The following is a 12395-nucleotide window of genomic DNA, read 5'->3' on the forward strand; positions in this document are numbered from 1 at the left end:
GGAAAAAGTCAGTTTTCATTCCAATCCCAAAGAAAGGCAATGCCAAAGAATGCTCAAACTACCACACAATTGCACTCATCTCATACGCTAGTAAAGTAATGCTTAAAATTCTCCAAGTCAGGCTTCAACAATACCTGAACCATGAGCTTCCAGATGTTCAAGTTGGTTTTAGAAGAGGCAGAGCAACCAGAGATCAAATTGCCAACACTGAAACAGCAAGAGAGTTCCAGAAAAACATCTACTTCAGCTTTATTGCTATGCCAAAGCATTTGACTGCGTGGATCTCAACAAACTGGAAAATTCTGAAAGAGATGGGAATACCAGACAACCTGACCTGCTTCTTGAGAAATCTGTATGCAGGTCAGGAAGCAACAGTTAGAACTGGACTAGAACAACAGACTGGTTCCAAATAGGAAAAGGAGTACATAAGGCTGTGTATTGTCACCCTGCTTATTTAACTTATATGCAGAGTACATCATGAGAAATGCTGGGCTGGAAGAAGCACAAGCTGTAATCAAGATTGCTGGAAGAAATATCAATTACCTCAGATATGAAGATGACACCACCCTTATGGCAGAAAGTCAAGAAGAACTGAAGAGCCTCTTGATGAAAGTGAAAGTGGAGAGTGAAAAGGTTGGCTTAAAGCTCAACATTCAGAAAACGAAGATCATGGCATCTGGTCCCATCACTTCATGGGAAATAGATGGGGAAACAGTATCAGACTTTATTTTTTTGGGCTCCAAAATCACTGCAGATGGTGACTGCAGCCCTGAAATTAAAAGATGCTTACTCCTTGGATGAAAAACTATGACCAACCTAGACAGCATATTAAAATGCAGAGAAATTACTTTGCCAACAAAAGTCCATCTAGTCAGAGCTATGGTTTTTCCAGTAGTCATGTATGGATGTGAGAGTTGGGACTATAAAGAAAGCTGAGTGCTGAAGAATTGATGCTTGAACTGTGGCATTGGAGAAGACTCTTGAGAGTCCTTTGGACTACAGGGAGATCCAACCAGTCCATTCTAAAGGCGATCGGTCCTGAGTATTCATTGCAAGGACTGATGCTGAAGCCTAAACTCCAATGCTTTGGCCACCTGATGCAAAGTGCCAACTCATTTGACCTGACCTCAAAGACCCTGATGCTGGGAAAGATTGAAGGCAGGAGGAGAAGGGGACGACAGAGCATGAGATGGTTGGATGGCATCACCAACTCAATGGACATGAGTTTGGGTAAACTCCAGGAATTGGTGATGGACAGGGAGGCCTGGCGTGCTGCAGTCCATGGGATCACAAAGAGTCGGACATGACTGAGTGACTGAACTGACTGAACTGATCTTTCCTACATAGTATGAATTTAAATTAGATACAAACTTTCATACTCTATTCAAATAAGAGATTTAGTTGAGCCAGGTTTAATTTGTTTTTATTCCATCATTACATTAAAATTAAATGAAGTCTCTCAGTCGTGTCCAACTCTTTGCAACCCCATGGACTGTAGCCTACCAGGCTCCTCTGTCCATGGGATTTTCCAGGCAATAGTACTGGAGTGGATTGCCATTTCTTTCTCCAGGGGATCTCTCCGATGCAGGGGTCGAACCCAGGTCTCCCACATTGTAGACAGACGCTTTACCATCTGAGCCACCAGGGAAGTCCATCATTATGGAAGGAAACTAAAGTTTAATATGCAGAAATCAGATTTCAATTTATATTATGTAAGATAACCAATGGTAATTGCACACAGTTTTTAGGGGATAGCACCATGGCAATGGCACCCCACTCCAGTACTCTTGCCTGGAAAATCCCATGGATGGAGGAGCCTGGTGGGCTGCAGTCCATGGGGTCGCTAAGAGTCGGACACAACTGAGCGACTTCACTTTCACTTCTCACTTTCATGCACTGGAGAAGGAAATGGCAACCCACTCCAATGTTCTTGCCTGGAGAATCCCAGGGCCGGGGAGCCTGGTGGGCTGCCATCTATGGGGTTGCACAGAGTCGGACACAACTGCAGTGACTTAACAGTAGCCATGTTTGAAGTCTGCATGTCTTTCAGGAATCCTTTATTAGAACTGATGTTGGCTAGGACTGTTTCATGCAGAGTATCTGCTCTTCAGAAGCAGTGAAAGTACACACTTAATTCCTTTCTTGTTGAGGTTTCTCTTATTGTCAGTTAGGAGGAGTTAGAGTTTCAGGGCTAACTGCTGGAATTCTATTAGTACTATTCCATTAGAGAAACAGAATTCTATTGGAGGAAAAAAAGAACTAAACTGAAAAAGAAAAGTGGTTCAGTGGTGTTATTAAACAACATGGGACATGTAATATTTTACATCTGTATTGACTAGCTTCTATTCATTCTTCGATGTTTGAACTTGAACACTGCTTCCTCTGGAAGGCTTTTTGATTTACCCTAGCACTGCATTTCCAGTGCTCCCACTGCTTTTTGCTCTTAACTATGTTAATTGTCCCTGCTGATTAGTGGTTTTCAAACTTTAGTGTGCACTGGAATCTTCTAGAGGGCTTGTTAAAAGCAGAGATTGATGAGCTGCACCCTCAGAATTTCTGATTTAGTCTTTGGGCCTGGGCCTGAAAATTTGCACTTACACAAGTTATGTTATTGCTGTATTGAAACTACACTTTGAGAGCCATTAAGTTAAACTATTGTTAGCAATACATGTTTCTGGAAAGCAAGAGAAGGCATGATTTTGTGTTTTAAAAATATAGTATAAAACACTATCTGATGTTGTTACATTCTCAGATGTATACTGAATATATAAAGAAGGAAATGAATGGAGTCATCATTACAAGCTCTTATATTATCTGTAAATCTCTATTTTCATTTAGAGCCTTTCATTCACTCTTGGAATGAGTTTGCTTTCTAATGTGTTGAGGTCACTCCCTGATGTTTGTCAAAATCGTATCTACCTTTCAACACTCATCATAAAAGCTATTCAGAAAATCTTATTTTACCTTTTGTTTTATAGACTTTATTTGTGATTAAAGTGTAATTAGGTACTTTATATATTCAAAATCTGTTGCATTTAAAATTATGATCATGCAAATCATCTTTAGTTCTAAAAACAAACTTTATACCATAGAAATTAGGAGAAGAAAAGGACTCCATATTTAATTTTCATATTTACAGACACTTTTGCTATCTTTCTCAACTGTTTATTCTCCAACAGGCTATAGATATTACAAAATTCAAATGTTTCAAAAGCATATAAAATGTAAAATAAGACTTCCCGTGCTCCTGTTCTTCCCTCTCCCAGTACTTTGTCCCTAGAGGCAACTGCATTACCAGTTTCTTGCCTGTTTACTAGAGACACATGTTTAATTTTTGAATGGATTTGGGAGTGGTAGAAGTATGCGTTCAAACTCAATGATAAGATAAAACTAGCAATTCAATTTAAAAATTGGGCAAATGATTTGAATAGAGGATTCCACAATCATGAATGGCAAAGAAGCACAGGGACACTCAACATCATTAGTCATTAGGGTGATACAAATTAAAGTTACAATGAGATATGCCACATAACTATTAAAATGGCAAAAATTAAAAAGACTATACCAAGTGTCGATGAGAAAGAAGTGGAATTGGAACTCTCATACACTGCTGTTGTGAATATAAATAGTACAACTACTTTGGAAAATAGTTTCTTAAAATTTAAGCATACATCTACCATATGACCCAACTATTCCACTCCGATGTATTTACTTGAGAAAGGGAAACACATGTCTACATTAAGAATGCTCTTAGTGCATTATTTGGAACAGTCAAGAACTGGAAACAATTCATAGAACTGGAAACATTCATCCATAGATGTGTAGGTTAACAAATAGTGGTATGTCCATAAGACGGAGGAGCCTGGTAGGCTGCAATCCATGGTGTCGCTGAGAGTTGGACACGACTCAATGACTTCACTTTCACTTTTCACTTTCACGCACTGGAGAAGGAAATGGCAACCCACTCCAGTGTTCTTGCCTGGAGAATCCCAGGGACGGTGGAGCCTGATGGGCTGCCGTCTATGGGGTCGCACAGAGTTGGACACGACTGAAGCCACTTAGCAGCAGCCCCAGCAGCCATAAAAAGGAATGAACTATTAATACATGCATCAACATGGATGAACCTCAAAATAATTATGTTGGACTTCTCTGGTGGTACAGTGGATGAGAATCCACCTGCCAATTCAGGGGCCACTGGTTCAATTCCTGGTCCAGGGAGATTCCATGTGCTCTGGAGCAGCTAAGCCTATGCACCACAACTACTGATCCTACGCTCTAGGGCTTTCCAGTCACAGCTACTGAGCCCAGATGCTGCAACTACTGAAGCTCGTGTGCCTGGAGTCTGTGCTCTGAAACAAGAGAAGCCTCTACAAAGAGAAGCCTGTGCACTGCAAAAGAGAATAGCCTCTGCTTACCACAACTAGGAAAAGCCCAAACACAGCAACAAAGACCCAGCTCAGCCAAAAAGATAGATAAATAATAAAAATCATTATGTTGAGTGAAAAAAAGAAAGAAAAATGTACATACTATATTATTTCATATTTGTAAAATTATATTAAAAGTATATTAACCTACAGATGAATATACTTAAGATTAATAGATTATAGATTCATATACATTATATGTTAAGCTGTAGGTTAATATACTTTCAATAGGATTTTACAAAAATGAAATAATATAGTACATATCTTTTTCTAGAGCTTCCCTGGTGGCTCAGAGGTTAAAGCGTCTGCCTGGAATGCAGGAGACCCAGGTTCGATCCCTGAGTTGGGAAGATCCCCTGGAGAAGGAAATGGCAACCCACTCCAGTACTCTTGCCCGGAGAATCCCATGGAGGGAGGAGCCTGGTAGGCTACAGTCCATGGAGTCGCAAAGAGTAGGACACGACTGAGCGACTTCACTTCACTATCTTTTTCTATAGTGACAGAGGGGTTTTCCAGGTTGCTCAGTGGTAAAGAATCTACCTGCCAGTGCAGGAGATGCTGAGACACACGTTTGATCTCTGGGTCAGGAAGATCCCGGAGAAGGAAATGGCAACCCACTCCAGTATTCTTGCCTGGGAAATCCCATGGACAGAGGAGCCTGGTGAGCTGCAGTCCATGAGGTCGCAAAGAGTTGGACACGACTGAAGCGGCTTAGCACGCATAGTGACAAAAAGATCACTTCTACCCAGTGGATGGGTAGAAGAGAGATAAGAATGGATCTCACAGGAGTAGTAGGAAACTTATAGAGACACTGGATATACTTATTATTATGACTTCGGTAATGGCTTCACAGATGTGTGCCTATGAAAAAAAGATCAAATTTCACACAAAATATGTGCAGTTCATTATAGACTAATTTATATTTCCATGAATCTGTTTAAAAAGTTAAAATCAAGTCTTGCCTCCCCGTCTAATTTTTTTTTCACTACTTTTTTTTTTTTTTTTTAAGGGTTGAAAGAATCCCAAGTCTCCCTCTTCCTCCCCAACGCTAACAACAAAACCTCCACCAACACAGTCTATCAGGCCACTGAGACATCAATCCAGTCTCACTGGAGTTTTTCTGTCGGTTTCCCACTAGAGGGCAGAAGCGGAAGAGAGCGACGCTCTTGCTTCTCTAGCTCAGAGCCGACACCTTGCATGCACTTCCGGCCTTGTTGTGTTCCGCTTCCCGAAGAATGTACAAGCTGCGGTACGCGTTCCCAGTGAGACTGTAAACCTTGAGGATATTCTGTCCCGCAGAATTTTTGCATCTTGGAATTAGGCAGCTGCAGTCGCCTCTTCGGGGAAGTTCATCAGATTCACCGCTGCTCGGAGCGGTCCTTTCTTTTCCATTGGAGCGGAGAGAGTGCTGCCATGACGGCCCCTGTTCAGCCCAAGAAAATCGTGGCCCCTACGGTGTCCCAGATCAACGCAGAGTTCGTGACCCAGGTGGGCTAGGGCGAGTCTGGTGTGTGTGAAGGGATGAGGACTGTGAGGCCAGGGGGTGGAATTTTCCTCGGGAAGGGAGCATCCAGGAGGCATTTGTTCATCGATTTATTAACTCAAATCTTTTTACTAAAGTGTATGTGCTGTGTGCCAGCCACCGTACTAGCTCTTGGGGAAACCATGGTTAAAGAGGCTCTGCCCTGAGGAGTTCACATTCCTGGGGATACAGAAACATGAAAAGAAAGCTTTTATGCTAGAGTTTGTCGCCGGAGCGATGAAGTCGCAGAAGGAACACCCCAGTCTACCTGAGACTGGCAAGATTCCGTAGCAGAGGTGATACTGAACTGAGTGTTGAAGGAGGGATAGGTTTATTCTTATCCTTAGAGTAACCTCGATCTTTGAGTGGAGCGATGAGAATCAGACAAGAGACTTGCTTCAAATAAATGCGTCTAGGAAGAGCAGTCTCCGACGCTAATGCGTGAATGTTCCTCTAGAACCCGTTACTGTGTTTTATTGTGAACCGCGGTTGGCTTTGAACAGGGAAATACAAGCCTGGTAGCTGTTAGCAACATTCCTAATCCTTATTTGTTGTTTGAGGTATTGACTAACAGTGCAAGTAGCTCAAGGTAGAACTTACTACTCACCGACTTCTTTCTTCTCTGTGCCCTGGCTCAGCAGATTTGCCAAGGCAGAAGCATAGGAGTCACTTTGCGTCCTTCTTTTCCTAGCCTGCACTTTGCTACATTCTAAATGTCTCTTAAATCTATCTGCTTTCTGTGCCTTAAGCCAGGTTTCCATGGTTTTCTTCCTGAACCTAGGTATCCTAACCTGTGTTCCTGTCTTTCCACTTGCTCTCCTCGAACTCATTTTTCATATTGTTGTCAGAGTGATTTTACCCAAGTATAAATCTGATCACCTCACTTATCTTCTTACAATTTCTAATGAGTTCTAATTGCCCTTAGGATAATGACTGGAATCATCCAACGTGTTTTATAATCTAGCCTGTGCTTATATCCAGTTTTGTCTGTTATTTCCCCTTTTCTAATTGTGTTTTAGCCATACTGAACTGCACTTAATTGTGCTGTGTTTTCTTTCACCTCCTGGCCTTTCAACATTGTTCCCTCTACTTAGAATCCCTAATCCTCTCTGCTCCTCCCACCCTTTTCTTATATGGTTAATTCATTGTCATCAATCTACATCAGTTTGGAGAGGTTTTTGTGGATAACTTAGACTAGATTGTTATGGTTGTTCAGTCGCTAAGTTCTGTCCAACTCTTTGCAACCCCATGAACTGCAGCACACCAGGCTTCCCCGTCTCCCTTGTGAGTCGCTGATGCCATCCAACCATCTCATCCTCTTGTCACCCCTTCTCCCCCTGCCTTCAGTCTTTGCCAGCATTAGAGTCTTCAAGTGAGTTGGCTCTTCGCATCAGGTGGCCAAAGTATTGGAGCTTCAGCTTTAGCCTCAGTCCTTCAAGTGAATATTCAAGATTGATTTCCTTTAGGATTGACTAGTTGGATCTCCTTGCTGTCCATGGGATCTCAAGAGTCTTCTCCAGAACCACAATTCAAAAGCAACAGTTCTTGGGCTTTCAGCCTTTATGGTCCAACTCTCACTTCTATACATGACTGCTGGAAAATCCATAGTTTTGACTATACAGACTTTTGTCAGCCAAGTGATGTCTCTGCTTTTTAAAATGCTGTTTAGGTTTGTCATGGGGTTCCCTGGTGGCTCAGAGGTTAAAGTGTCTGCCTGCAATGTGGGAGACCTGGGTTCAATCCTGGGGTCAGGAAGGGCCCCTGGAGAAGGAAATGGCAACCCACTCCAGTATTCTTGCCTGGATAATCCCATGGATGGAGGAGCCTGGTGGGCTACAGTCCATGAGGTCGCAAAGAGTCAGACTCGACCGAGCGACTTCCCTTTAGGTTTGTCATAGCTCCAGACTAGATTAGAACCCTCTTTTCACATATACTTGAAATTTTTGGGAGAAAGTATTAGTTTCCTCCCCTCAGGGAGCTTACAGTTTAGAGATGAGTCAGTAAATGAACAGCGTAGGTTCAGACAGTGATCATTGCTATCAGGAAAATGAAACGGCATTGTGACAGAGCAGGTGGAGTGTATAAAAGCGGTCAGGAAAGTCCTCTCTGAGGTGATTTTGACCTAAGACCTGAATGCCAAAAAAGGAGCCAGTTGGGGAAGAGCAGGCAAACAGTATGGGGAGACGCAAGTGCAGATGCCTTATGATGTGTATGTAAAGAAGCCAGGAGCGTGAACTCGTGAAAGGAAGGATGGCAGAGGTGGGGACAGAGAGTACGTAGGGACAGTACCATTTCCCTGCCCTTCCTCCTCTATTATTTCTGAGCACCTGGTGCACCTGACCAGAGAAGGTGCTTTCTAATGATTATTGAGTGAATGAGGTGTAGAGGTTGGAATTTAATTATAAAGAAAACCAGATATCTGAATTCTGTGATCTCACTTCTTTAATGATAAGCATTTTTTAGCAATAAAGTTTTCTTAAAGTATGTACATTGTTTCTTTTGAGACATAATGCTATCCACTTAATAGACTACTGTTATTGTTGTTTAGTCTCTTAAGTCATGTCTGACTCTTTTGTGACCCTATAGACTGAGCCCACCAGGCTCTCTACCCATGGGATTTCCCAGGCAAGAATACTGGAGTGGGTTGCCATTTCCTTCTCCAGGGGATTTTTCTGATGAAAGAATTGAAACCTAGTCTCCTGCATTGGAGCCTTTGGCCACCTGATTCAAGAACTGACTTATTAGAAAAGACCCTGATGCTGGGAAAGATTGAAGGCAGGAGGAGAAAGGACGACAGAGGATGAGATGGTTGGATGGCATCACTGACTTGATGGACATGGGTTTGAGCAAGCTTCAGGAGTTGGTGATGGACAGGGAGGCCTGGTGTGCTGCAGTCCATGGGTTCCCAAAGAATTAGACATGACTGAACGACTAAACTGACTGACTTCTGCATTGGCTGGCGGATTCTTTACCATTGTGCCACCAGAGAAGTCCTCCTGAGTGTGTGCTAATCACGTAACGATTTATTGTTTTGCAGATCAACATTCCTGAGGACTTTGAATCTGGTGTTTAGTACTGGCTCACTTGTGAACATTTTATCGTGGGCAGCTCATTTAATTTTTCTAAACCTGTGTTTCCTTAGCTCTATGCTGAAGATGTTTGACTGTGGTTATTAACTTTCCCCTAGGGGTAACTAGGAAAGTATGTCTTGTTTTGTTTTTAAAATCGCAGTAGCAGGTTGCCATATGGGGCATTACTGACATTCATTGGATTGTGGCCAAAGATGCTAACTGGTCTACAAGCCCATGTAGTCTCCTTAGTAGGTAAATGACTCTTTATCTAACGTGGCCCTGTGCCAGAAGTGCTTGTTACTGACTGATCTTGGTCTTTTAGCTCTACAGCCATATGAATATATGACTTACTATTTATACTGTTTACTTTTGCAGTTAGCATGTAAATATTGGGCACCCCATATCAAGAAAAAGTCACCCTTTGATATAAAGGTAAGTATTTTTGATTTGCAGCATCCTTTTTGAATAAGTATGCTCTTTGTATCTCTTTTTCAAGAGCTGACTCATCAAAAGCTTTTCACCTTTTTTAAAGTTAAAATGAATGGTTTTCTAAACTAGTGATTACTCATAAGAGAAAATTTGAAAAATACAGAAGCTACACATGAGAATAAAAGATCATTTCTCAGTGATAACCTCTATCATTTGTTCTGTTTCCTTTAAGCTTTTAAAAAGTGTGTGTGGATTTTCCTGTTCATAGATTCTTAGATTGTTTTTGATTTATCATTATTAGATGACCATGTAATGAATATCTTTGTAAATATACAGCAGTTTTCCTACAGTTTTTTTGACAGTTCACCTAGGATAGAATCTCTTGTTTTCTGGTTGATGAACTTCAATAAAGATCTGTAATAATGGTAGAAGAGGGGTGACTTGTTTAGTGTAGAGGATCAGAGGCGTAGGGCCAGTCATATTCAGTTAGAGAATGGTCTTAGGATTCATGTGACACAGTTTAGAATAATTGAAAAGAAAAATAGCCTAAACGTAGGATTAATTCTTACTGAAATAGGTTCTTAAAAAGAGGTCCTTACATGAAATAGAGCTGACATATTGCATGCCAGTTAATGTGTAGTAAAGACTGATATAAAGCTTTGCCATTATAAATTGAATTGTGATACTTTAGGCACTCTTAGTAAAACTGAACCCCAAATTTCTTATTATTTGAGCTTAAATGTTTTATCTATAAATATATTTGTTTTGCCAGCAATCCCATTTTGTTCATTAGGAAGATATTAAACTTGACATACATTAGTTACTCTTAATTATTGGCCAGGTTGCTTTATCTTACTTTATGTTATTTGTATATGTTGGGTCTGGGGGTTCCTAGAGTCATTTTTCATTGATAACAAAATTATCTTGATGACACTACTAGATTGAGTTGAACCTAATTAGATCAAGATTTTTAGAGATTACATTTATATTTAGATCATTTTAGTTAATACTAGAGATAATTCTAGATGAAGCTGTGTATGCCTGTTTAGAAAAAATTTATTTTAACTTGGTATTTAAAGAAGATTATGCCCTTCATTTTATTATTTTTTAATAATTTAGATTTTAATAGAAAGCAGAAAAAAAACAGAAATTTCATATAAATTCAAGATTTGCTTGCCTCATTATCTTCCTGCCTTTACCATCCACAAACATTTATTTGACAGATATACTCTGAGCAATTAAAAGATATCATAGTTACCATAAAATTATATTATACCATGTTAAAGCATTTTATAATTTTAACTTTTTTTTTTAACCTACTCATCACTAGCACTACTATTACTTCAGCTACTGTTAACTATTATTAAAGGCTCACCATATGCAAGGACCTGGGCTGAATTCTTTTCTTTTTTGGGGGGGGGCTGAATTCTTTATGTGTGTTATCTTTTAGCAAACCCATGGGGTAGTTAACAGTATAATTAGATCCTTTTTGTACACTGGGAAACAGCCTTAGAGCAGTCAGGCACTTGCAGAGGTTGTAGCCATCAGCAGTGAAGGTGGCTGGTTTGAATCAGGCTTCCAACTCCAGAACCTGAATTCTTAGGGATTATACCATCTTACCCCGCCCCAACCCAAGTAAATAGAAATCAGAGGTTTTATCATGCATTTGGAAAACAGAATGGCGTTTGTTTCTGTTATTTGTGCTTTCAGTTTGCTTTCTGATTTTTGAAAACACATTGTTAGAACTCTTAGATGAAGCCTGCTGCCATTTAGTATTCCTTGTTAAAACTATGTTTTAAAAATTATCCTGCTCTTGTGAATTTTTGTTTTCCCTAGAAATGAAATAAATACGTCATTTTAATAATTTTTTCTATAATTATTTTTATGCAGACATATTTATTTTTTCTACTACTTTGCTTTCTTGCTATTTTACATTTTGAGGAATATAATGGGATTATAAAAATATCTCTGAAGTATTATTTCACTAGAAGTAATATTTGAGAGCTTTCCTAAACAACTTGTGTTATGTAATCTCAGTAACTGAAAACTCTCAGAGTCTGAAAAAAATTATTTGAGATATTAAACACTTTTATATTTTCAACAACAGGTGATTGAAGATATATATGAGAAAGAAATTGTCAAATCAAGGTAGGAATGAGTTTAATTTTTATACATAGGGATTAGATGTTTCTAACTTTGATCTCATCTGAGCTTCTAAACTAAATGTAGTTATAAACTTGGAACTTTCTTTTCTTTCTTGATTTGATCATCAGGGAGATGGTAGCTAGAAAAATTACATCTAGCTGCTGAAGAGTCATAAGATATTTCTTTGCCTTGTAATTTTTGACTCAGATTAGAGAGATTAAGTTCTTTAGGGTTTATTTTCTTTTTGAAGGAATGTGAGGAAGACTAAATGTAGAGATTTTAAGATTTCAGTTCAATTAATACCAATTTTCTTACCATTTTCTGATAAATCATTTTAAAAGATTATTTAAAAATTGGAAAAGTAAACATGCATGATAACTAAATACCAAACAATGAAATAAGTATGTTGTACAAGCTATGTATGTAATAAAAAATTATTTTGAACAATACCCAGAAGGGGGTAAGTTTCAGTAAATCTTCTTCCCTGACCCTTAACCCTCAGTGTCTTTATTTATATATACATCTTTTCCAGTTCCCTACCCCTGTGATTTTTTTTAAAACTGCGTCTTGGACTTTTTCCATATTTGCACCTATAGACATATATGCCCAGTATTTTAAAAGGTAATCAACTGTTTTAGTATGAAATGGAAACATTCATGTTATGAATGTCATAGAGCTTATAAAATGCCAGATTTTATTTTTTCATGTGTTCCATGAAATGAGGAGGTGAATTTTGCTAAACATAAACACAGTGTCAAAATAAGAGGTTAGTTGTTTTAATGATTGATTCTTGAGCCTGATTGA

The 12395-nt window shown here is 39.5% G+C and overlaps 1 protein-coding gene and 1 non-coding gene across 2 annotated transcripts in view; both read left to right on the forward strand.

Moving 5' to 3' along the window:
* Window positions 1-4702: 4702 nt before the first annotated feature.
* On the forward strand, window positions 4703-4775 carry TRNAS-GGA (transfer RNA serine (anticodon GGA)). The gene has a single exon. It is a non-coding gene; the product is annotated as a tRNA-Ser (tRNA).
* A 1043-nt stretch (window positions 4776-5818) lies between these two features.
* The window catches only part of AQR (aquarius intron-binding spliceosomal factor), a 79392-nt gene continuing 72815 nt past the window's right edge, over window positions 5819-12395 (forward strand). Inside the window, exons 1-3 of the mRNA XM_068964487.1 lie at window positions 5819-5912; window positions 9393-9449; window positions 11554-11594. Coding sequence (XP_068820588.1) covers window positions 5838-5912; window positions 9393-9449; window positions 11554-11594 — 173 coding nt within the window. The 5' untranslated portion in view covers window positions 5819-5837. The remainder of the gene's footprint in view (window positions 5913-9392; window positions 9450-11553; window positions 11595-12395) is intronic.

This window comes from Capricornis sumatraensis, chromosome 2 (genome assembly GCF_032405125.1).
Source record: "Capricornis sumatraensis isolate serow.1 chromosome 2, serow.2, whole genome shotgun sequence".
NCBI lineage: Eukaryota > Metazoa > Chordata > Mammalia > Artiodactyla > Bovidae > Capricornis > Capricornis sumatraensis.